This window comes from Oryx dammah, unplaced genomic scaffold, assembly GCF_014754425.2.
Source record: "Oryx dammah isolate SB20612 unplaced genomic scaffold, SCBI_Odam_1.1 HiC_scaffold_19, whole genome shotgun sequence".
Classification (NCBI taxonomy): domain Eukaryota; kingdom Metazoa; phylum Chordata; class Mammalia; order Artiodactyla; family Bovidae; genus Oryx; species Oryx dammah.
The window spans coordinates 71,966,035-71,992,964 of record NW_024070203.1 but is presented as its reverse complement, the minus strand read 5'-3'; the positions used below and the strand labels follow the sequence as shown (position 1 = coordinate 71,992,964).

General features: G+C 42.4%; 1 protein-coding gene across 2 annotated transcripts in view; it reads right to left on the bottom strand.

Annotated features, from left to right (window-relative positions):
• Nucleotides 1-16,955: 16,955 nt before the first annotated feature.
• The window catches only part of DPYS (dihydropyrimidinase), a 100,963-nt gene continuing 90,988 nt past the window's right edge, over nucleotides 16,956-26,930 (bottom strand). For both annotated transcript variants that reach the window (XM_040261896.1, XM_040261897.1), the window contains exons 9-10: nucleotides 18,773-18,894; nucleotides 16,956-17,386 (exon numbers count right to left, since the gene is read on the bottom strand). In XM_040261896.1, the coding sequence (XP_040117830.1) occupies nucleotides 18,787-18,894 (108 nt within the window). In that variant the 3' untranslated portion in view covers nucleotides 16,956-17,386; nucleotides 18,773-18,786. The remainder of the gene's footprint in view (nucleotides 17,387-18,772; nucleotides 18,895-26,930) is intronic.

Below are 26,930 nucleotides of genomic sequence, written 5' to 3'. Positions count from 1 at the left end.
CAGATGTTGCATCAGCTCAGTTCAGTTCAGTTCAGTTCAGTTCAGTTCAGTCGCTCAGTCGTGTCCGACTCTTTGCGACCCCATGAATCGCAGCACGCCAGGCCTCCCTGTCCATCACCAACTCCCAGGGTTCACTCAGACTCACTTCCATTGAGTCAGTGATGCCATCCAGCCATCTCATCCTCCATCGTCCCCTTCTCCTCCTGCCCCCCAATCCCTCCCAGCATCAGAGTCCTTTCCAATGAATCAGCTCTTTGCATGAGGTGGCCAAAGTACTGGAGTTTCAGCTTTAGCATCATTCCCTCCAAAGAAATCCCAGGGCTGATCTCCTTCAGAATGGACTGGTTGGATCTCCTTGCATTCCAAGGGACTCTCAAGAGTCTTCTCCAACACCACAGTTCAAAAGCATCAATTCTTCGGTGCTCTGCCTGCTTCACAGTCCAACTCTCACATCCATACATGACCACTGGAAGAACCATAGCCTTGACTAGACGGACCTTAGTCAGCAAAGTAATGTCTCTGCTTTTGAATATACTATCTAGGTTGGTCATAACTTTTCTTCCAAGGAGTAAGCGTCTTTTAATTTCATGGCTGCAATCACCATCTGCAGTGATTTTGGAGCCCCCCAAAATAAAGTCTGACACTGTTTCCCCATCTATTTCCCATGAAGTGATGGGACCGGATGCCATGATCTTCGTTTTCTGAATGTTGAGCTTTAAGCCAACTTTTTCACTCTCCTCTTTCACTTTCATCAAGAGGCTTTTTAGTTCCTCTTCACTTTCTGCCATAAGGGTGGTGTCATCTGCTATCTGAGGTTATTGATATTTCTGCCAGCAATCTTGATTCCAGCTTGTGTTTCTTCCAGTCCAGCGTTTCTCATGATGTACTCTGCATAGAAGTTAAATAAGCAGGGTGACAATATACAGCCTTGACGTATTCCTTTTCCTATTTGGAACCAATCTGTTGTTCCATGCCCAGTTTGAACTGTTGCTTCCTGACCTGCATACAGATTTCTCAAGAGGCAGGTCAGGTGGTCTGGTATTCCCATCTCTCTCAGAATTTTCCACAGTTAATTGTGATCCACACAGTCAAAGGCTTTGCAATAGTCAATAAAGCAGAAATAGATGTTTTTCTGGAACTCTCTTGCTTTTTCGATGATCCAGCGGATGTTGGCAATTTGGTCTCTGGTTCCTCTGCCTTTTCTAAAACCAGCTTGAACATCTGGAAGTTCACGGTTCACGTATTGCTGAAGCCTGGCTTGGAGAATTTTGAGCATTAGTTTACTAGCATGTGAGATGAGTGCAATTGTGCGGTAGTTTGAGCATTCTTTGGCATTGCCTTTCTTTAGGATTGGAATGAAAACTGACCTTTTCCAGTTCTGTGGCCACTGCTGAGTTTTCCAAATTTGCTGGCATATTTAATGCAGCACTTTCACAGTGTTATCTTTCAGGATTTGAAATAGCTCCACTGGAATTCCATCACCTCCACTAGCTTTGTTCATAGTGATGCTTTCTAAGGCCCAGTTGACTTCACATTCCATGATGTCTGGCTTTAGATGAGTGATCATACCATCGTGATTATCTTGGTCATGAAGATCTTTTTTGTACAGTTCTTCTGTGTATTTTTGCCACCTCTTCTTAATATCTTCTGCTTCTGTTAGGTCCATACCATTTCTGTCCTTGATAGAGCCCATCTTTGCATGAAATATTCCCTTGGTATCTCTAATTTTCTTGAAGAGATCTCTAGTCTTTCCCATTCTGTTCTTTTCCTCTATTTCTTTGCACTGATCACTGAAGAAGGCTTTCTTATCTCTTCTTGCTATTCTTTGGAACTCTGCATTCAGATGTTTATATCTTTCCTTTTCTCCTTGGCTTTTCAGTTCTCTTCTTTTCACAGCTATTTGTAAGGCTTCCCCGGACAGCCATTTTGCTTTTTTGCATTTCTTTTCCATGGGGATGGTCTTGATCCCTGTCTCCTGTACAATGTCACAAACCTCATTCCATAGTTCATCAGGCACTCTATCTATCAGATCTAGGCCCTTTAATCTATTTCTCACTTCCACTGTATAAACATAAGGGATTTGATTTAGGTCATACCTGAATGGTCTAGCAGTTTTCCCTACTTTCTTCAATTTGAGTCTGAATTTGGTAATAAGGAGTTCATGATCTGAGCCACCGTCAGCTCCTGGTCTTGTTTTTGTTGACTGTATAGAGCTTCTCTGTCTTTGGCTGCAAAGAATATAATCAATCTGATTTCGGTGTTGACCATCTGGTGATGTCCATGTGTAGAGTCTTCTCTTGTGTTGTTGGAAGAGGGTGTTTGCTATGACCAGTGCATTTTCTTGGCAAAACTCTATTAGTCTTTGCCCTGCTTCATTCTGCATTGCAAGGCCAAATTTGCCTGTTACTCCAGGTGTTTCTTGACTTCCTACTTTTGCATTCCAGTCCCCTATAATGAAAAGGACATCTTTTTGGGGTGTTAGCTCTAAAAGGTCTTGTAGGTCTTCATAGAACCATTCAACTTCAGCTTCTTCCGCATTACTGGTTGGGGCATAGACTAGGATTACTGTGATATTGAATGGTTTGCCTTGGAAACAAACAGAGATCATTCTGTTATTTTTGAGATTGCATCCAAGTACTGCATTTCGGACTCTTTTGTTGACCATGATGGCTACTCCATTTCTTCTGAGGGATTCCTGCCCGCAGTAGTAGATATAATGGTCATCTGAGTTAAATTCACCCATTCCAGTCCATTTTAGTTCGCTGATTCCTAGAATGTTGACGTTCACTCTTGCCATCTCTTGTTTGACCACTTCCAATTTGCCTTGATTCGTGGACCTGACATTCCAGGTTCCTATGCAATATTGCTCTTTACAGCATCGGACCTTGCATCTATCACCAGTCACATCCACAGCTGTGTATTGTTTTTGCTTCAGCTCCATCCCTTCATTCTTTCTGGAGTTATTTCTCCACTGATCTCCAGTAGCATATTGGGCACCTACTGACCTGGGGAGTTCCTCTTTCAGTATCCTATCATTTTGCCTTTTGATACTGTTCATGGGGTTCTCAAGGCAAGAATACTGAAGTGGCTTGCCATTCCCTTCTCCAGTGGACCACATTCTGTCAGACCTCTCCACCATGACCCGCCCATCTTGGGTTGCCCCGCGGGCATGGCTTAGTTTCATTGAGTTAGACAAGGCTGTGGTCCTAGTGTGATTAAATTGACTAGTTTTCTGTGAGTATGGTTTCAGGGTGTCTGCCCTCTGATGTGCTACACAGTAGGTCCTTGTTTTTTATCTATTTTATATCTAGTAGCTTGTATTTCTAATTCACTCTTTAAATCACTGATTCCCAACCCAACAAACACAGAGTTGCCCTGCTTGAAACTGAGGCAGGTGACCTGAAGCCAGCTTTCCTTTCTCTCCACAGTTTCTACAGCACCAGTGGGATCTGAGGCAGGAGACACCAGACTAACTTTAGTCATTCATGCACAGCCTTCCCCATTTTTTATCATATTAGCATAATTCATGTTCTATCATGTACTTACATGTGCTTTAAATCAACCCAGCATTTTTTCTTAAATAAGTTTATTTTAAAAAGAAACTTTGTAACACCATTGCAAACAGAAAAACAGTATCACCTTCTGTATATAGAATGTAACATACATAAACATCATTATAATATTTATTGTATATATATATATATACTTACATATATATTAATACACTCAATATATCTATACATATATGTGTGTGTATATATAGATATATACACTACACACCCCATACAGATATACACAGAGACTCATATACATACTTTGAAAGCAAACCAACATTATTACATTAACTTCTAGCCAACATCCACTCACCACAGCCTGCAGCCCACTTTCTCTTTGTGTTAGCAGCTTGGAGCCCCCATACCTAGGGGTTATCCCACTGAAGGGTGAGGGCCTGGGGTACTTATACACCAAGTCCTGCAGCGGCTGGTGCTGCTTCTGGGTGGTGTGTATTTCCTGGCACATCTGACTTCCCTCAGTTATGAAGAAAGCTCCCAGGCAAAGAGATGCAGAGACTGACCGCTGGGGATCTGCCCGATGATGAGGAAGTGGTGGGTCCGGGGAGGTAGGAGGAACTGGTCCCCACAGCATCTCCAGCACTGCCATCTCCCCTTCAGTACAATGGAGAGGGGCTGCCTTCCATGATGGCTCAGGTCTCTGCTCATGTTCAAGGGCCTCCATTGTTATGACGTGGTTCTCATCCATAAAGAACTGAGAACCCTTTGCTTTCGTTCCTGACTCCTTTTCTCTAATAAAATATCTGTTCCTGGTGTGGGGATATTTATACCACAAGATAATAGTTTTTCTGAAAAACCAGCATTCTTCTCCAGGTAATCTGAAAAACAGTCGTCACTGTACTTTGGAATGTGAGAAAGTCACGGGACCATTAATTCAGCTTAAGTAAATGAATGATTTCTCTTTGAATGTCTGCCTCATTCAGCCATGAAATCCTAGACAACTCCCAGAAAGCTGTGGCCCAGAACACTTCAGTCCCACTCAGAAGACTATTTATAAGGATGCCCTGTGTGCAGTAGTCTTTAACAGTTTCCCCCCCCTTCTCGAATGTTCTCTAGCATAGATGTCATTTATGCAATTCAGAGAAAGGCGTCTCAACAGGATTAGTCAGCAGCCAGTTCTCTGACGCAGCTTCTGTGATCTAGTTAAAAATAGGAAAAAGAGGATGTTTTGCATAAGTCATCACCATTGTGCAGTATGGGAGAACTAGCCACTTTTTTTTTTTTTGGTTTCCACATCTTGTTACTTCATCTAAAAATAGATGAAAAGTCTGTCCCTGAATCTTTGGACAAGACCTTAGCTTCTGTGACCTAGGTTCTCTGGTCCTCCCCATCCCTCGGTTCCTTTGTAGGCTTCCCTTCACCCCTGACATTAATAATCCCAGCTCTGGCCTTGAGCTTGGGCTCGGGCTCAGGGCCGCTGCCTTTCCTTCCCTCCTAGGGCTGGCAGACTCCACGGTGGGCAGGGACCAGGTAGAGAATATGTGGGGAAGCTGACCAAGTGGAGGGGCGCACCCCAGTGGGCACCTACCTCATCCAAATAGAGGGCAGCTCTTCCTTCTTTATCCCAGGTCAGCTGACTTGCCCAGATCTGCTGGACACACAGAGCTTAGGGAAGCTCACTATTATTTTAAAGCCTTTAAAAACTTTTAAATTAATTTTTATTGGAGTACAGTTGCTTTACAATGTTGTGTTCAGTTCTCTTGTTCAGTAAAATGAATCAACTATACATCTACATACATTCGCTCTGTTTAGGATCTCTTTCCCATTTAGGGAATTACCCCTTGTATGGTATGTACAGTATGCAGAACCAACACTTTTAAAGATATCTCTTACTGGGTCATAGCTTAGGTACACATTTAGGATAAACTTTACATTATCCTCTGATGCACTCTACTGCTAAATTAAGATATGAAGATGTTAGGAGAAATCAGAATTGAAAATTTTTTCTTTTTTTTTTATTGAAGTATAGCTGATTTATAATGCTGTGTTAATTTTGGGCACAAAGCAAAGTGATTCATATATATATATATATATATTCTTTTCCCATGGCAGTTATTGAAAAATAACTTGTGCCAAACAGTAGGTCCTTCAGAATTGAATTTTTGATGTACAGCCAGAGGAAAGTTGCTCTATGGAACTTGGAATTGTGTCTTAGCCACAATAAATGGTCTGTTACATAGAGGCTCACTGGGAGTTGAGGAAAAGCTCTAGATGGAAGAGCCCAGCAATCCACTGAGCTGAGGGACCTTATAAGTGAGAGACCCAAGTGTAGCGATCCATCTGGTGTCTTATAGGAAGGCAAGGAGTGGTGAAAGGCCCCAAAGGAGGAACAGGATGAGCTGCTGGACCAAGGACAAGCCCAGCCATGCTGGCAACATGTGGCAGGTGTGTGGCAGACAGTTCTCCTTGCAGATGTAAAAATCTACCTTGGAAAAGAAAAGATCATGTGATCCTGAACCACCATTAGTGGGCCTCCTCTGAGTGTTTCTTAATATAGGTGACAGCTGAGAAAGAGACTGAGGTCGAGACACATGTTACGAGGGGACCAAGATGGATTCTAAGAACAGATTGGCTAGATCCATCTTCATTAAAGTGATGAAACCAGGTCGGGAGTCTTAAGACACAAATGGGCCAGTCTAATAAAAATGACACAATAAAATGAAATTAAATGTGCACTGTGAGTGGATAAGAATCCTCCTACCAGTGCAGGGGACATGGGTTAAATCCCTGGTCCAGGAAGATTCCACATGCTGGGGTGGGTGTGGGGAGGGAACTAAGCCCCCGAGCCTCAACTCTTGAAGCCCACACACCTAGAGCCCGTGCTCCACAACGAGAGGAGCCAATGCAACGAGAAGCTAGAGCACCGCAACTAGAGAAGGCCTGCACGCAGCAACAAAGACCCAGCGTGGCCAAAAATAAGTAGAAGTGGTCTTACACTCAAAAAATATATACATACATTTTTAAAAAATGGACCTTTTCAGGTACAAAAGGAAAAAACATTATGTGCACTGTGACTCTTGTGCCTCCTTTTTCTTGGAATGGTGTTCAGATTTTCATCGGTGCCAAGGGTGAGGTCGCTGCGGTCTGCCCATGGCAGTGACCAGCAGGAGGTAGAGTCTGCCGATGTAAGTGAGAGTTTGAGAGCCATATGTTACTTCAGGAGCCAACTGCTTTTCCTGGAGACTCTTTTCCAGGGCTTTACAATACACGTGGAGAAAAAAAGTTTTGAAAGGAATCAATGAACAAGTCTGGCTGACAAGGGAACTTGTTTCTTGGCAAAGAAGCTGTCGAGAAAATTTTTATTTCTAGTTGGAAAAAAGAAATCATGCCATAATGTGTTTAAATGCAATTTTTAAAGTTAATTTTCTGAGAAGACAATGTTCCCTTAATGTAAGACATTCTATATCAGGACAGGATGTAAACACACTGGGAACTGCCAGGGTTAGACATCTGAAAAAGATACTGCAATGCTTGGTAATGAGAGGCAGGGTGAGTGTGGCATAATGAAGGAGCAAGTTGCCATGGAAACAAGCCACTGAGTGGAACGTGGCCATCTCGAACGCACACACTGTGTGAAGGGAAGGGGAGGAGACATGCTAGATGGTCAGCAGTTCTCAGGAGGGATGACGAGGGTGGTTCCCCATGAACTATGTGGCACTAGGTGGAAAGCCAGAGGCTGCCCAAAGCCACCAGAGAGGGGAATAAAATTCATGGCTTGTTGGGTATTTTGAACTTGGCTTTACTCATTTGTCTTTCATTCACTGGTTCATTCCAACAGACATTGATCAAGTGCCTTCTGAATGCCAGGCACTATGCTGGGCGGGTGAGGCTACAGAGAGGAAGGAGACGTGGTTCCAGGTCACGAGGAGCCTGCGGTCTCTGGATGAGCAAGACCTAAACACTGTCCTCAGGTCCTGTTCCTGGGAATCCAGCCTGTCTGTGCCCGGCAGCTCTGCACCTAATCCAGGGTGTCTGCCAAGCTTCCTTCCAGATCCAGTAGCATCCTTGCCACCCTGCCTAGGATGCCAGCTCCTTCCGAACTGATCTTCTTGGCTTCCAACTCCATCCTTACGTCAGATCTTTGTACTTCCTGGCAGCCTTTTGGGCTCAGATATCCACGTGCTTGTCCTAACATGTTCCCTCCCATGGCCTCCTGTTGAGCTTTCTCAGAACTTGCCTGCAGCGTCCAACTCATTTCACTGTCCTGATCCTCCCAGCTAAGTACATCTTCTCCATGAGCTCTCGAATCTGTCCTAGCCTCCACTTGGCATGCCTCTTTTGGGATCTGGCTTTTGCATGTGGCACTCAGTAGGGCTGGTACAATGACTCATAGTAAATGCTCACATTATAAGCTCTTCCCTAACCCCAGTTGCTCTGCATAGCAGTGAACTATACCTCCAGCTTCCTCCAGTGGGACCCAGCAACACCTCCTCCTTCTCTGTGTCCTGTTAAACTTGTTCAGTTCTCAGTTATTTTCTCCCTTTCTTAGCACCCTCCCCTCAAAAGTGCCCTTCTGTTATGACAGTGATCTCACCAGTTTATTTTTAACTCTCCCATGGCCTTTATGATCTCTCTCATTCTGAGTCTTTTTTTTTTTTTTTTTTTTACTACAAACCAACTTTCAGAATTGGTTTGTAGCTCAGATGGTAAAGAACATGCCTGTAATGCAGGAGACCAGGTTCAATCCCTGGTCGGGAAGATCCTCTGGAGAAGGAAAAGGTAACCCACTCCAGTATTCTTGCCTAGAGAATCCCTATGGACAGAGGAGCCTGGCCAGATACAGTCCATGGGATCACAAAGAATCGGACATGACTGAGGGACTAACACTTTCCCTTTTCAGCTTCTAGAATAACTAACTTCTTGGTCCTGAAATTGAGTTTATAATCATATTATACTCATTACATTCATACTGTTTTATTGTCCACAAGCTTCACTCAGCTCAACACAGTAAAGTAAGCAGGGCAGATATTGCCATTTCCTTTTTATGGATCAAGAAATTGAGATGCAAAGAAATTGCCCCAGACCGCACGCCGTGATGAAAGCTGTCCTTTCACCCTGAATCCTGGGCTTCTTGTCCATGTCATGTGTCCTCTGGTGCGTGAGGCACAGCTTTCGGGGCTCTGAGTCTTTGCCTTCACCACCCCCACCCCCCACAAATTATTCTAAGAATCTTTCCTTCTTAGTGTTAAACCATTGTCCTCCAACGAATTTCAATAAAGAGAAATACCCTCAATTTTCCTCTTTAGTTAGAACCATGACATAAAGGTAGATTCTAGGATTCAGAAACCTTCATTTTTCTTTTGTTGCCTATAAGAAGGTAGAGGAGGAGGAGAAAAGGGAGGAGGGGGAGAAAACAACAACAACAACAACAAGAAAATCCTTTTTTTTGACAACTCCCTCAAAATCCCAGCACTACTGGCATAGTATCCACTCCTTAGAATCTTAGTAATTTTTTTGACTCCTTTCCCCATAACATTTTCATTATAAGCTCCCTGAGGGCTGTGTCTACATCTTCTTAATGCACTGTAAACCTCTCTCCCTCTCAGCAGACCTACACCCAGTAAATATTGATTGGAGGGAGCTCAGCGTGTTCTTTTAGAAAAGAGAAAGCAAGCGGTCTTGTTACTAAAATTCCCCAGACGAGAGAATGCTTTATGGTGAGTTGACGGCGAGTTGGCCGAAAGGTGTAAAGCGACTCAGAGAATTGTAAACCACTTAAGAAAAGAACACAGGCCCTGAGAGAAGGGGGAGTGGAGAATAAATAATCCCCAAATGTCTGTCTGCAAAGCTGTGAGTGGAGCTTGGACAGCTCCCGGGGTGCTGATGGGAGGAAACGCCCCTGGAGGGGGTGGGGTGGGCACTCACTCAGCCCTGTGGGGGCTGTACCTGGTCAAGATGCAGACTTGACCATCAGAGTCTCACTAGGTGATGACTAGGATGGGCATAAACATGAAGTGTGGGGGAGTTCCAGTGATGGTCGAGACACCTCACAGTGATGCTGAAAACTCTTCACCTGTGAACCTGTACCTAATCAAATCTTAGAAAGTAATAGCGTTATTGTTGGCCAGGCAAAGGGGAACACAATGGTCTCATGCCTCAAAAACTGTGTGTCCCAACCCAGGAGGATTTGGTGCGGAGTTTTATAGCCATGGTTCAAGGGTGGAGTTGCCAATAAGGATCAGGGTGTGTGCAGGGCCTACGCTCCTTTAATCTGGCTCGGGTGGTCTCCTCCCTTGTCTCTGCATCCCCTCCCTTCCCTGATTAGCAACAGTTCCAATCTGCCTTTTGCAACTCAAGGAAGGTCATGGGGGCTGGCATCTATTCCCTATAAACAAGAAAAGGGGAGCACAGAAAGGCTTCTATGCCCAGGAACCCTAGAGGGTCCTGCATGGTTTCAATAAGGGCCTAATAAATATTACGTTAATGGTCAATCGAGCATGTTTATAGAAATCATTAAAGAAAATGCTGAAGGTTCTGTGTTCTTGTGGAGACTGCATCCTATTCTAAGATGAAGAGCAACGCTTGAAAAAGCCCTGTTAAAAATTCCTAACTCCAACAGCTTGTTATGGAAACCTCGGTTGGCTCATAGAACCACAGTGGCCTGTCCCCAGCGAACCTCCACGGCTGACGGCCCTGGATGAGCTGACCTCTGATCTTGCCATACTGTTCCTTCCCCTAGAACGTACTTCTTTTTCTCCTCTGCCACGTGTGACTGTCTTCATCAACAGGATTTAAAATCCTTTTCTTTCAGCAAATCTTTCCAGACTCAGACATTTTCCTTTAAATTGTCTCAGCCACAGTACTTTAATTTTTGTTCACCAAGCCCACTGTGAAGGTCTGCCCTGAGTAAAACATTGTACTGGTGTTGTTTGGGGCACGAGCTGTTAAGAAACCGTCCCTGCCCTTGAGGAACTTACAATGCAGTTGCAAATACTTTGAACGATAAATATAACATAGCTATTTTATCCTGCTAGATTATTGTATAGGCTAAATTAAACAGTGGGCAAATATATTTCACAACTGGTCATTTTTAATTTTATAAACTTCCCTGATATCCTATGGATAGCTCCTGAGATAAATGCCTTCCTGAGCCCTGAACACAAATAATGGTTTGCTATACTGTTCATCTTCATTTGTGAATTATTTCTCTTTCCTTCTTCCATCACCATCATCTTCTTTGTCTTCTTTTCCTGAGACAAATTCATTGAGCGCTTCTTTGTGCTACTCACTGTACATTTGAGGGACAGTGGCAGCCAAAACTGAGGGATCTAGGGGGACTTCCCTGGTGGTCCAGTAGCTAGGACTCTGAGTTCCCAATGCAGGGGGCCCAGGTTGGATCCCTGGTCAGTGAACTAGACCCACAGGCTACAGCTGAAATCACACATGCTGTAACTAAGACAGGCTTGGCCAAATAAATAAATATTAAAAAACAACAAACAAAAAACTGAGGGGTTTGGTTTGTGTTCTATAAGCAGTAGGTGTTTAATAGTAAATGATAGACCCACTGCCTTTTTCTTTCTTTTAACATGTCCACAGATACTGTCCAAAAAGAAGGAAAGGGAGCAAGTGGGCTTGATACAAAGAAATCTAATTAATCTATTTGTGCTTTCAAGGGGGTTCAGCAGCAGATAAATGAGAAAAAAGGCAAATAAAAGAGTAAAAACAGGTGGGGGAGGGGCAATGAGGACAGAAGTCACCTTCCATATCATCTCAATTAGTCCCTTCAAAGGCGTCCCAAGTGAGGAAGTGTTATTAACTGTTCCCACGTTACCAATGGGGAAACAGACTCAAGAAGGTCAAGTATCTAGATCGTCTGGTTCAAATCCAGCTCTGTGACTTTAAAGCCTGTGACAGGCCCATAATCTCTCCCCCACAGGATGCCACCTCCTCTACGGTGGACAGGCAGAGGGGAAGAGAAAACGCTGAGAGAAGCGGGTCCCAGGTGGAGCCGCAGATGCCAGCCCTGGGATCTGCTGGACCTGCAGGCATCCCTGAGAGCCAGGCTCTGCTCATCCTCCATGTTTCCTCTTGTAGCTCTGCTGATTTCTCAACTGGTCCAGGCCTCAGGGCCCGCATGCCCACTGACCTCAGAGTTCTCTCCAGGCCCGTGCTATTCCCTCACCCTGTACCCATTTACTCCGCCCTTCCAGCCTTGGCTTCCATGCTTCTCCAGCTGTCAAAGGATCTGGCACTCCTGAGCCTGGTGAGCTTCCCCACAGAAAGGGAGCAGTCAAGACTTTGGCAGTCTCTGGGCAGTGTGCTGTTTATTAATTCATCATGTTCCTATTAGCAGAAGTCCTAGCTAGCCTGTGTTGACCGCACAGTATGGGCTTTGTGATCCTCACAGCATCCATGTGCATTAGGAAGATGCTATTATCTCATCTTATAAATGAAGGAACTGATGCTTAGTAAGATCAATTAAACTGCATGATAGAAAGGAGCTCGACCTCATTAGCACTCAAGAAAATGCAAATTAAATCTCCAATAAGATAACTTTGACAGGATAAGATAACTTTGTTGATTGGCAAAGCTGGTAAGTTGGACAACATCTAATGTTGGTGAGAATCTGGAAGAACAGAAACCCTTAGCCTGTTATGGAGGGCATAAGTTTCCACGTTGAAGAAGGATTTGCCAGAATCTAACTAACAGTCTTGCTTAAGGCATTCACCTTAGAGTAATGTCCAGTGAACACAAGGAAATCGGTACAAAAATGCTTAGAGCAGTGTTGTTTGTGGTAGCAAGATAATGGAAACAAGCTAAATGTCTATCAGTAGGAATGTGGGTAAGTAGACTGTGGGGTATGGTTATACTAGGAACTACTGAATTGCAATAAAATGGATAATAACTAGTGCTAGACCTATCAGAACAAATAACTTCCAAATATGTGAGCAAAACAATACATACTAAAAAAAAAAAAAGAAGAAGAAGCCTAGAAAAGACCTATACATCCTATATAATGTTTTTTTTTTAATTTTTGGCTGAGCAACATGTGTAATCTTATTCCCCAATCAGGAATTGAACTCATACCCCCTGCATTGGCAGCACAGAGTCTTCACCACTGGACCACCGGGGAAGTCCCTATAATGCTTTTATGAAATTTAACTACATACAAAACAATGCTTAGAGATATGTACATATATAGCAAAGATATAAAAGTTGTACATGGGACTAAAACACCAGATTCAGGACATTGGTTACCTTCTGGGGGAGGAAAGGGAAATGAATAGAGAGGTTCATGGGGCTCTTCAGCTGTAAACTTTTCTTTTTTAAATGGATAATAGAAGCTCAGCTGGTAAAGAATCTGCCTGCAATGCGGGAGACCTGGGTTCAATCCCTGGGTTGGGAAGATCCCCTGGAGAAGGGAAAGGCTACCCACTCCAGTATTCTGGCCTGGAGAATTCCATGGACTGTATAGTCTACAGGGTCGCAGAGAGTCGGACACGACTGAGCGACTTTCACTCACTTAAATGTGATTATGTCAATTTTTTTTTGTTTTTGTATGTTTTGATAAATTCATATTGTATTTTAATTTTAAAAACCACTTAAGTCCTCAAACTAGGAAACAGAAGTTTAGATCCTATACTTTTGCATCCCAGTATATCATGCTATTTATCAGAGGAAGTAGTGAATATTAAACAACAAAAAAAAAGCTACTACTTCCCTCTAGTCTTTGGACAAGACTTGAGAATGTAATTGTTTAGTGACTAAGGGACCCTTATTTTGTGTACCAGAAGCAATCCTGAAAAACATGGCATCATATTTTTCCATTGCCTTATGTCATTATTTAGAACTATGCTTCTACAAACATTATCATGACAAAACCTAATGAGAGCAACAAAGGGATCCTGACATTCATTTCAAATTATTTTGTTGATGCAGATCCTATGGTTATTTCATTCTCCCAAAGAAATCCATCAAATACTAGTAATGAATTAGTGTTCTTCATTTAAAGCCCTCCCTGGTCCCTCAGGTGGTACAGAACCTGCCTGACATTGCAGGAGATGCAAGAGACTCGGGTTCGGCCTCTGGGTCGGGAAGATCCCCTGGAGGAGGAAACAAAACCCACTCCAGTATTCTTGCCTGGAAATCGCATGGACAGAGGAGCTTGGAGGGCTACAGTCCATGGGGTTGCAAAGAGTCAGACATAACAGCGACTAAATCAGTCACCACCACCACACTCAAATACTCCACAAAATTAATCCTCATTTGGTTGAGAGTTCACACTAATTTCATCAGTATCAATCTAGGAACTTAGCAGGAATTCCTTCAGGTCCTCCAATAATGATCCATCAGATGCCCAACGGTTGACACTCTGGTAGATGCTGGGGAAGTAACAGTGGGCCAGATGGTCCTTCCCTGAACAAGTTTTCAGTTTCCTGGAGGAGGCTGACAAGTAAAACAGGTAGCTATGGTACTATGGGATCAGGTACATGGTGGCCCTGATATGGAGGGTCAGAAAGGGGACCTAACCCTACCATGCTGGGTCTGGGGAAGCCTCTGAGTGAGGGTGATATTTAAGCTGAATTCTAAAGGATGAGTGAAAATTGGCTTCTAGATGAGAAAGTAACAATACTTTCTTTTCAGAGAATTTGGTCATCATATTGTCCAGTTTCTTATTGTCAATCAACATGGAGAAGAAAAGTGGTAAGATATTTTAAGGTATCTCTCCTGGGTTCGAGCCCTGGGTTGGGGAAGATCCCCTGGAGAAGGAAATGGCAATCCACTCCAGTACTGTTGCCTGGAAAATCTCATGGACAGAGGAGCCTGATAGGCTACCATCTATGAGGTTGCAAAGAGTCGGACACGACTGAGTGACTTCACTATTCACTATCACTCACCAGAGGAAAAAAATCCCTGTGACTCTTCTGTAGATGTATTGCTGTTGTTCAGTCACTAAGTAGTGTCTATTTGCAACCCCATGGATTGCAGCACACCAGGCTCCTCTGTCCTCCACTATCTCCCAAAGTTTGCTCAAATTCATGTTCACTGAGTCAGTGATGCTATCTAACCCCCTCATCCTCTGCCACCCCCCTTCTTCTTTTGCCTTCAATCTTTCCCAGCATCAGGGTTTTTTCCAATCAGTAGATTCTTTGCATCAAGTGGCCAAAGTATTGGAGCCTCAGCTTCAGCATCAGTCCTTCCAATGAATGTTCAGGGTTGATTTCCTTTAGGATTGACTGGTTTGATCTCCTTGCAGTCCAGGGGACTCTCAAGAGTCTTCTCCAGCACCCTAAATCAAAAGTATCCATTCTTACTGGTTTGGCCAAAAAGTTCATTCAGCTTTGGCTGTAAGGTTTTACTAACAACCTGAACAAACTTTTTGGCCAACCCAATAGTTCATCATCCTTTTTGTTCTGTAGTCAAGATAAATTGCAGTTTGAGTAAACTGGATTCCCCACACCATGGATCACAGCCTGCTGTGGTGAAGGGGCTTGTATAACTCAATGAGGCTATGAGCCATGCCAAGCAGGGCCACCCAAGACTGAACAGGTCATAGGGAAGAGTTCTGAGAAAACGTGGGCCACTGGAGAAAGAAACAGCAACCCAATCTAGTATTCTTACCTGGAGAACCCCATGGACAGTATGAAAAGCAAAAAGATATGATGCTGAAAGACGAGCTCCCAGGTTGGAAGGTGTCCAATACGCTACTATGGGAAAGCAGAGAATGATTACTAATTTCAAGACAGGCTTCAGCAGTAAGTGAACCGAGAATTTGCAAATGTCCGAGCTAGGTTTTGAAAAGGCAGAGGAACCAGAGATCAATTGCTAATGTTTGTTGGATCATGGAGAAAGAAAGGGAATTTCAGAAAAACATCTACTTCAGCTTCACTGATTACGCTAAAGCCTTTGACTCTGTGGATCACAAAAACCTGTGGAAAATTCTTAAAGAGCTGGGAATACTAGACAACCTTACCTGTCTCCTGAGAAACCTGTACTCGGATCAAAAAGAAATAGAACCTTACATGGAACAACTGCTTGGTTCCAAATTGGGAAAGGAGTCCATCAAGGCTGTATATTTAACTTACATGCAGAGTACATCATGCAAAATGTGGGCCTGGATGAATCCCAAGGTGAAATCAAGATTGGTGAGAAAACTATCAACAACCTCAGATATGCAGATGATACCACTTTAATGACAGAAAGTGAAGAGAAACTAGAGAGCCTCTTGAGGGTGAAAGAGAAGAGTGAAAAAGCTGGCTTAAAACCCAATATTCAAACACTAAGATCATGGCATGAAGTCCCATCGCTCTATGGCAAATAGAAGGGGGAAAAGTGGAAGCAGTGACAGATTTTATTTACTTGCACTCCAAAATCTCTTTGGTGGATGGTGACTGCAGCCATGAAATTAAAAGATGCTTGCTCCTTGGAAGAAAAGCTATGACAAACCTAGACAACGTATTAAAAAGCAGAAGTACTACTTTGCCGACAAAGACCCATATTATCAAAGCTATGGTTTTTCCAGTGGTCATGTACAGATGTGAGAGTTGGACCATAAAGAAGGGTGAGTGCTGAAGAATTGATGCTTTCGGATTGTGGTGCTGGAGAATACTCTTGAGAGTCTCTTGGACTGCAAGATCAAACCAATCAATCCTAAAGGAAATCAATCCTGAATATTCATTGGAAGGATTGATGCTGAAGCTGAAGCTCCAGTACTTTGGCCACCTGATGCAAAGAGCTGACTCATTTGAAAAGAGTGATGCTGGGGAAGATTGAAGGCAAAAGGACAAGGGGCAGCAGAGGATGAGATGATTCTCTGGGTTAGATAGCATCACCGACTCAATGGACACGAATTTGAGCAAACTCTGGGAGATAATGAAGGACAGGGAGGCCTGGTGTGCTGCAGTCCATGGGGTTGCAAAGAATTGCACGTGATTTAGCAACTGAACAACAGCACAAAACTGGATTTCTACCACCCTTTATCAAAAGTGGGAATACATCCCACATCTAAGTGAGTAAGTTGGGGCAGATTTGCCTGCCATGAGAACATAAGTGCCTGAATTTTACCACATGTTTTTAAAATCCCTCTTGGCCTAGTTACCCAGGGGAAGAAATATAAGCTCAGCCTCTCTGCATACATGAAGGATCACAGCATAGAAAAGGAAGCATGGGGAGGGAAGGTTTCATTGTAGCATCTTTCAGCCAAACCGATTCCATTTAATGCCCTCAAATCCTGTGTTCATTGGTGTGATTGGATAATTTGCCTTGGAGGTATTCTAAGGTTGAATACTCTATTTGATTACATGGGGTTTGCTGAGAGATCTGATTTCCAAGAGTTTGGAAGCAGATGTCTCTCAGGAAATTATGCTTTCGAATCAAAACCAACCTCCCAGACTCCCAATCCCATTACTTAGGAGAAGACATACATAACTGGATAACAGGATATAAAATGAAGATCTAAATGTTTTTAATTATAATAAAGATCTAAATGCTTATGAATTACAATAGAATGTAAAATCACAGAGTTAGCTATTTTAAAATAAATGTAGTCATTATAAAACTTTAAACGGGAAAGTGATTTTTAAAAATTCAAAGTAAGAAATCTGGTACAAACAAAGATGACATTTTAAAGTATCATCAATGAATTTTCACACAGACTTTTTCTCTCACAATAATATTCATTTATATCTTCAATCTTACACAGCAACAAAGTCACAGTAAGAAAGACAGCAATTGCTTCTGAAAGGAAATCAAAGAAGCCTAGAGAGATTATTTTTTCAAAAGGATCTTAGGGAGTTGAAATAAGGCTTGCTTCTCCACGGGCTGACAGCATTTAACTGGGACGGGAACAGCGGCATCCTTTTCTCTGATTTTACCTTTGAACAGAATAAAAGGAAATGAGTGTAACATTCTCCCCGACAAATAACATTCTCCCCGACAAAGAGATGCAGAACCGAAGCCTAACCCCCAAGAAATGTTATAATCAAAGTAAACACCAATCTCGCTCCTACAAATGCTGGTAATAGAATGTTATGCCACTCAACAGAATGTCTTCCTCTTGCTAATCTTCCTCTGAACTTTTCATACAATTTTCCTGGATTGGAAGAATAATTCCAATCATCAGGAAATGACAACAAAGCTGGAACTGTTGGCTGCACAGCATTATTAAAGACTTAACAACATTCAAATGAAAAAGAACACGGCTGGGAGTACACAGCACCCCATCACAGTCTCAAGGTTTATGTCAGGAAGCATAGGTTAGCATAATGTGCAAACCAGCAACGCCTAACTGGATTTGTATGTAAAATGAATCCTTTGACGGACAGTGTCCCTAATTAACACAAACATCTCTCCCTGTCCATCATGTCAACCTCTTCTGTAATCTTTTGCTGATGTGACGAGTTGCAAATCTGAAAATATATCACACAATAAAAAGAAAAAAAAACATGGAGGCTAGTGAAGTTGTAAAACAAAACATGTAGATTTCATGAAGTCACTAGAAATATTAGAGAAATGTTTAAATCACAGCAAAGCCCAACCAAATAGGCAGTTGGCAGAGCAGGACCAGAAAACAACTGAAAAAATAATAATAATTAAAAAAAAAAACAAGAAAAAGAAAATTGACAAAGATGATGATCATAGGTGCTTAAGAGGACAGATTTGAGTGAGAAAAGAGAAAACTGATGAAGCACTGAAAAAAATTTTTTAATGACCATATCTGTAATATTATTCTAAAACTAAGTGTGAAATAAAGCTTATCATATACTGTCAAATAATTTTCCTGAAAAATTACACCTAAAGCAACATTCGATTCATTTTTCACTTATTCTAGAACATGGTTGCCTTTACAATACGAAGATTTATTACTTCCAGATAAAATCCTAATAAGCTTATACATTTTGACTATAAACTTGCACTCTTGGTATTAAGTAGTAGCAACCTTCTTCAACAGCAGGTCCCTCTGTGTTACCAGCCTCTTGCTTATATCTGGTTTTCCAAGCCTCTGTGCCATGTTTCCTAACATCTCAGAGAATAAATCTCCAGCTAGCTCAAGGCCTTCTTCAACTTGGGAGGCTCACCCAGGCGTTCTGCGTCAAGAGGTCTTTTATCAGTCTGCCCTTTGGCCAAACTATCCTTGAATCTTAAGTCACTTGGAAGTCTTTGACCTTGATCTTGGACTCTTCAACCGTTCAGGAACAAAGAGATAGGCTAAGGTCATATGTTGTGCTGCAGGAAACCTTGCTGTGCCCACTGTCCCTTACCCACAGCAGGTGGCTCAGGGCTGGGCCTGCTTCCTGGTCCCGTGTGTGGAGTCTTCTCTGGATTTCAGTGTGACGACTTCTCCTTTATAGGGTTCACGCTTCACGGGGGTAGGTGTGCAAGTCTGAAAGAGAGCATTTCATTTTTCTCTTGTGGTTTATTGACTTTTAGAATTCAAGGCTAAATTCTGCTATCTAAATGAATTGTGAGATCAAAAATGAGGCGGTGAATTTATCATGTGCCTTGTACTCTTTACCCTTTCACAGAAATTCCCAGCGACCTCAGGTCGCTCAGACAAAGGCCCAGGGAACATCAGGCTGCATCAGACAAAGGCCCAGGGAACACTTCTTAACACCATTCTTTCCACTGCAACTTTCTCTGGGATTTCTACCATATCCTCACACACTGGGTTCTATAACCACCGTACAGGCTTATCAAACATTCTGTCTTTTCCCGTGGCTTCGGTCCTAGGTGTCTGCGTTCCCAGAGTTCTTTGTTGTACATGTCTTAAGACTTGCAGCATTTTGCTGCAGATTCTAGCAATCTGTGTGTATTTCCTCATTTTCCTGATCGTCTCTGCTTGTAACGGGCCTTCCACAGAATTTCCCATCTGGATCTATACCTCTCTGCTGGCCAACTGGGTAGTGGGACCCTGGATTCAGCCAGAGTTAATTCAGTGTTTGACCAGTGTTTTGAAATCAGGACTATCTAAACAAAGGGATTCATAAGAAGTAAATTATATTCTTCATCAGTGTGGAAACAAATTCCCTGACAGGTCAGGTGAATTGTAAACCACCATCATTAAGGGCATGGGCTCTGGAGCCAGCTTGCCTGGGCACGTTACTAAGCACTGTGCTTCAGCTGTAAACTGAGGATGGTAACAACACTTAATTTATAAGTTGGTTATGAGAATTACATGTTGAGAGGATTAAATATATGTAAAGCATTTAGAATAATGCCAAGTGTATAATAAGCTCTTAACAAATAAATACACGTATGCGTGTATGTTTGTCTTATTTTTACCATCAAAACCAATATCTTATAGTGATCAACAGTGTGGGCTTTAGAGAAAGGCAGGTCTAAGTCTGAATAATAGCTTTGCCATTTACTGGCTAGAGGAAACTAGCAAGTTAATAAGCCCCTCTGAGCCTACTTACTCACCTACGAAATGGAGGGAATAAAACCCACATCTCAGGCACATGAGATTTCCCAGATACAAAGCATTTTCTTCATTCATTCAGTAGATACTTATTGAGCACACACCAGCCCCAGGCGCAGAGGATAAAGCAGAGAACAAGATGGAGACCATCCCTACAGCTGCAGAATTTGAAACAAGCTGATCACTCAGTGAATAGGAAGACCCCTGCCCTCTGCTCACAAGTCCGTGCCTCTGTCCATTTCCTGTGTCCGATGGGATGCTTTGCTGAACCTCCATTTCGGCTCACTGTCAGCTAAGTCCCTCCCTTCACCCTGGGTCCTGTCATCACCTCGAACATCGACATGGAGAAATGAAACACCAACCTCTCATGGCTGCCACCCAGCCCCTGGACATCGTGGTTACTTGGAGCCCATCAATTCCTGAAACTTTAAACGTATGTAATTCCTCACTCTCTGATCACAATCTCCCTTTCAGGTCTTAAGTCTCCAGGTTTTTCCTTCTCCTGGTTGACTTTCCAAGCCCAGCGGTATATATATACTTAAACCTAAGCCATGTAATGCAACCTGCAACATGCTCACGCTCAGTCCTGTCCGACTCTTGGCTCCTCTCTCCATGGGATTCTCCAGGCAAGAATACTGGAGTGGGTTGCCATTTCCTTCTCCAGGGGATCTTCCCGACCCAGGGATTGAACTCGAGTGTGCTGTGTCTCCTGTATTGCCGGCAGGTTCTTTACCCCTGAGTCACTGGGGAAGTGCACTTGAAACTAAAGTGACAAATCTACCGTCTAAACTATGACACTCTGAGAGCATAAAGGGCATTAAACATAATGAACAGGCATAATCCAGGACTGTCCAAGAAAACCAGGATTTGCTTCCACCTTCCTTCAAACTGTCTCTTACCGACAACCTAAAGTCTTACGTCTTTCTCCTTTCCAGTCGTTATTTGCACTTGGCAAAACCCGTGGCATATTTCAGTTCAATCATCAGCTTTTTCACAGCCCTTGGAGAAAATGACATCAGCGTGCAGATAATCTGTGTCACCTGCCTTTGTGCCGTGTATTCCTCATCAGTTCCCCCTCCCACTTCCCTGTTTCTACAACAGTTCCTTTGAAAGCTTTATGTCTGTGGTTTTCATCTGTACTTTTTCGTCTCTCCTGGACTCCTTAGGGACAACGCTGGTGATTTAAACGGGCTGTCAACCCTGGGCCCCATCATCCTCATTCAGGAGCGGGCTTGTTCCACAAGCTGGCTGGTCCCTTGAAGGATCCTTTCCCTGGACCTAACTGCAGGCTCAGGGATGACTCAAACCAGGTGAATCAGCATCCTTCCTAACATCTTTCTGCCAGGAACATGTCTTCTCCCACTGTGGCATGCCCACCCTGTTTTTTACCTAAATATCTGCAATGGATCTTCGGTAACTCAGCCCAGGCAACCATCAGCCCAGGAAGCTTTAACTCTGCCTGCCACATCAGAGTATCTTGCTTACCGCTTTCTATTTTTGTGTAATAGTCTGCCTCCTCCGGCAGACTCGGGGACAGTGTATTAGTCTGTTTCTCCATAACGAGTACTCAGGAAATAGTTGACAAGTCCTTACCGAGGGTGGAGGGTGTTGGTAGGGAAGAGATCCCCCACCTGAGCTTCTTTCTTCTTTGCGTCTGTTGTCCTGGCCAGAGCTGACTCAGTTTCCCTCATCTTCTTTTGTTCTGCTTCACCATTGAGCTGCTCCCCAGGTTGCACTTGCCCTTTGCACTTGTCTTAAGACTGCGTTCCAGCTGCTCAGTCACTGTACTAGCAATGCCATGAGGCCCCTCTCAGCCTGGCTGGTCTCTCTGGTCACGCTGGCCATCCAACAGCTCTGCCCCGACTGGCCAGGTGTCACTTGCACATAGCTCCCCTCTGCATCTGCTGGTGAGGCTCGGGATGGGCAGGGACTGGTTTCCCACCAGAATGGCAATAGCCAACGGCCACCTCGGGCACAGACTGACCCTCTTTGGGGAGTTTTCTGCCACCCCACACTTCACAGCCTTCCCCTTTACAGACAAGTGGACAGGAATCAAAGACAATACAAGTTCTGGTCTCAAGCCTCACAGTCCTTTCAACCTTTTCATCTTTTCTTATCCTCGGACACGGTTACATAATCTCTTTTAATGCTAGACCCAGGTCTTGTTCATCTTTGTACTGTTTATCGCCCAGGGCACTGTACTCTGTGTGCATTTTAGAACCTCAGTGATGTTCACTGTGATGAAATGGAAAGGTGACGATGCTGGTGCTGCAGAATGTGAAGCTGTCCCTGCGTTATTCCAGAGTTCAGTTGCCCATTTGTTTTCTAAGTAGACTGACACTGCAGCTCTCAGGAAAAGCAGTCATGTGGCTTCTCTCTGGTGACAAACAGCAAATCTCCTTCTCAGCCTGGACATGGGCACCGGCATCTGGCATGCCCTCAGAGGCTGTCCTAGGGGCACCAGCATCTGGCATAATTTCAGAGGCTGTCCTAGGAGTGGGCATCAAAATCAAGCAGGTTTCTTTCCTGGGTATCCAGGATGAGTACAGTAATGACAGGGACTCCATCCCAAGTCTCCCAACTAAGGGCACACCTATTACTTAGAGAATGTTAATGCAGCGTAAAGCTTATGGAAAGGCCAGGATGAAGCAGCAGAGGGTTCTGGGTTGAATAAAGGAAGTAGGTCTCTTCTCTTCTCTTCTTGTGTTCTCCTGGGTTTCTTCCAGCCTCACCTGTCAGCTCTCTTTAGCTCCCTTGCTGGCTCTTACCCTCCTCTCCTCAACCTCTGAAGGTGGACAGCTCCAGAGCTCTTTCTCAAGCTCTCTTTCTTCTCTAGTGGCCTCAGACTTGTGGTTTTAAATCTTATATATGCCAGGATTTCTAAATCTTATGTCCAGCCCCAATCTCTCCCAAATCCCAGATTCCTTTATCTAAGTGGCTAATGACCTCTTCACAGGGAGATGTAACTAGCATCTCAAACAGAACAAGAACTTCAGCAGCAACAAACTATAGCTGAAACTGAAGGAGGATTACAGTTCTTTGAGCCCAGGAACTGCTATCTTAGTTGTACCTGTGTCCCTAGCACATGGAAGATGAAATAGCACCTGGGGCTTAATAAACATTTGTTAAGTGAGAGATTTCTTGACTGCAGGACTTTTTTTTTTTAGAACTTTGTAGATGATATCGGGCGATAGAATCACCTGAGGGTAGCATTATCTACGATCATTTGACAGCTTTCTCAAGGAGCACCTCAAGAGACTAGGGTTCTGAATGTACACCTTTGGGAGACTGACCTGGGTGATGGCATCTTTCCCCCCTAGTAAAGGCTGGTCATAATTGGATGATCAGCCCAGGCCAGCAGTTCTTCCTGTCTTGATGTGTTCACAACCAAATAGAAGGGCTTGAGAGTAAAACAGTATGAAAGGCTATCCTAAGTAATATAGGAAACACAGATGGCACCTCACTCAGCAGGGTGCTGGTGGTTTACTCACATAGATGAGAATTCAATTTGAGTTCACAGTATTTAATGACGATTGTTACTATGACGAGTGAATAGAAAGACAAAAAAGAATTATATCATAATATACAGTGCTAGAATAAATATTAATTGTAATCATTATACCTGCATAACTGCATTTTGGTTAACTGATCAGGGGAAAGAGGAAACTTAAAGTTGATAGAAAATTTAACTGTATTTTGTCTGCAGAGAGTGGAATGCTAAGATGCTAGATTTTCTGACGAGTAAGACCAGAGAAAAGAATCTTGAATTCCATGGAGTTCCTAATACAATGCTGACCATGGAGGTTAAGATATTAAAATAGTAATAAAGACAACAGAACTTCCAAATACAAAAAGCAGATGCTGACCTAACCCCAAGCAGTTCCTTTGGAACAGCGACTCTCTGAAGATAAAATCCACACCCAGCTGGTGAATTTAGATAGGTACTCAGTACCTCGTGAATGTCGAGGTTCTCAGAGGTCCTTATGGAACTGAGCTTGCCAAGGGATGGTGAATCACTAGACTCAATAGAGGTGATCTATAACAATGAAAATTCACATTTTGATAATGTTTGATAATCAACCAAATGTTTCTGTTTAATGTTCAAAATACTTTGTGAGCTATTTCTCCAGAACTGAACACCTAATTGGTTTTCAGCAAATATTTACTGAGTGTTGAATGGTTAGATGAAATATGAAAAGAAAACATTTATAAAGTCCCTGTATACAGTGATGTGCTGGTAAATGTTGACAACCCACCTTCCCTTTCTCTCATCACTCCTAAAGCCCTGACTTAATGCACGTGCCTCTTTCTGTCATGTAAATGCTCCCACCATGGCTGATTTCAAGCTACCAAATTGACATCACTGAATAAGGAGCTGGGCTGGGATACATACATGTGGCTCCAACACACAGCTCACCTTTTGTAAGTGTAAGTAAGAAGAGATCTACTTACTTTATTCAATACTAGCCATCCATCTGGGAAAATTAGAATTACATGGCAGTTGATGATGACCTCAATTATTAATATTTTCCTTGAGCTACCACATTGAGAAAGACATTGAAAAACTGTTAAGTGGTGGATCCATGTCAATGTATGGCAAAACCAATACAGTATTGTAAAGTAAAATAAAGTAAAAATAAAAATTTAATTAAAAAAAAGATTTATCCAAAAAAATAATGTGGGTCAGCCGATGTGAATAACATCTTGATTCTTATCTATTGATATATCAAGACTCATTTCAAGAGAAACTTTGTATTAAAAAAAAAAAAAAGAAATGGAGGACACCCATTTCAAAGATTAGATCAGCCATTCACTCAATTTTATCGCATCTAAATGGCAAATTATGTGCATAGATGCAAAGGTACAGCCAGTTTAAAAGCTTGGGCAGCAGTATTCTGAAACCATGCACGACTCCATGCAGCTATTCCTGCTTCTTCAGAAAATGCAACATGACCCTTATTTTACAAAAGAGATTGGGTTGCTTACTACTGAGAAAAGAGAAAAGGGGATGATCGAAAGCATGCCTATACTTCCAAATTTTGGTAAAAAAAAATGTAACACTCTAAACACACAAAAAGTCTAGGAATAATAAACCATTTGAGTTTAAAGAGCTAGCTTTTAGAGGGGGGTGAAGAATGAATCACATATAAACTGATTTTGTTCTTCCAAAATGTTCTTGAACATCTCAGTTGTTGTTACAGAGGCCTTCATATGCATTGTTGGTTGAATGCACAGATAGAAGGGGACAACAGTATAAGGGACTAGAAAATCTGTGGATTTTGGTATCTGCCGATATTGAGAACAAAACCCCTACAGATACCAGGGGACAATGTACTTTTGTTCTTCCTCTTTTATTTTGTTTCCCTGAATCCCCCAGTACTCTTCCATAAACGATTTTTTGAAATATATATTTTATTGGAATATATATTTTATTATGTTTATCAAATAAAGTTTGATGTTTCATCTCCTGATCTAAATTTTTTCCCTTAAGGATCCGATGTTTAAATGTCAAAGTAACAATTTCCTGAAGCTGTCAAACTACATTAAAATGTCATTTCTCTCCTTTGGACTTCCTCATAATATCTGTTAACAGTGACAGCTGCACAGCATGATACTAAGTTTTTTATTAAGTAATAAAATCATCGATAGGAATCAAGTTTACAGATAACCCCCCTGTTTGGGATGAGGCAGGGGACAATGTTCTATGCAAATTTATCTAAATTCCTATCCATGACCTCTGAAACTACAGTCTTCATTCCTTCCATTTGCAATTTGTCTAGTTATCAAACACCTACTAGATGGCAAGTATTGGGCATAAACAAAGTAAGTTCTTCAAAGAACTAACATTCTAGCCAGGAGACCAGCTGAGTTCTGGGACTGAGAAACCCTAGCATTTCTCTACAATCTGTGCTTTGGAGTCCAGAGTGGCGAGCGATTAATGGTCTTGGAAAGGATAACAGGTGAGCAGGAGAAGTGGTGTGCACACTTCCTGCTTGCCTTCAAACTCTTATCCTCACTCACAAAGAAGTCTGAATATTTTAAATGAAAACTAAGGGAAGAGCTCTCATTACCTCATGTGAATATAAAATCTGGGATTCTTAACAGCTCTTTTTCTTAACTTCAGTGTGATATGTTTCCTCTATAAAATTATCTTTGCCTAATGGAGATTAAAAAAAAAAAGATCTGAAACATCTCCACAGAATCCTCAAACCTCATTTTATCCACTTTATTTACTTTTTCCACATTAACTCTCTTAAAAATCATGGATTCCCCACGATTTGAGTTTCACAATTATGTCCTTTTTTCTTGTTCTATTGAAATCCCATGGTATAGTGAGAATACAGAAGGCATTACCACAAACTCTGGCTCTTATGATTTCTCACTGCTTAGCCCAGGGAAATTTTACCTAATTTTGCTGAGAGCCAGTTTTCTATTCTGTAAAACAGGGATGATACTATCTCTCACATGGCTTGCTGTGCAGATTAAGTAAAATAAAAACTATTAATTACACCAAGTACAGTGCCTGACAGATCATAAGTGCTCAGAACAACATATTATACAATTGTTGTATAATTATTACTTATTGTTAAGTAATAATTAAGTTTATTATTAAGTAATAATTAAGACAATTATTACTTATTGTTATTGTAAAAGCAATCATGGACTAAAATACCTTCAAAGTTGAGATCAGAAGAAAATATTAAGAAACTAACTCACAAAACTGATGATGAACTCTGAAAAAAATGACGTTGGCATTAATTTTGCCAACAAAACACCCAACAACAATTTGAAATAGAGAACTGATGAAGCCAGTCATGTGGTGATCTTGGCTGCCTCAAACATTTTCCCAACAAGAGGAAGACTTAGGCAAAGTCAGTCTTTTAAATACTGTCTATCAATAAACCTGGGTTCTATCTCTGGGTCAGGAAGATTCCCTGGAGAAGGAAATGGCAATCCACTCCAGTATTCTTGCCTGGAGCATTCCACGGACAGAGGAGCCT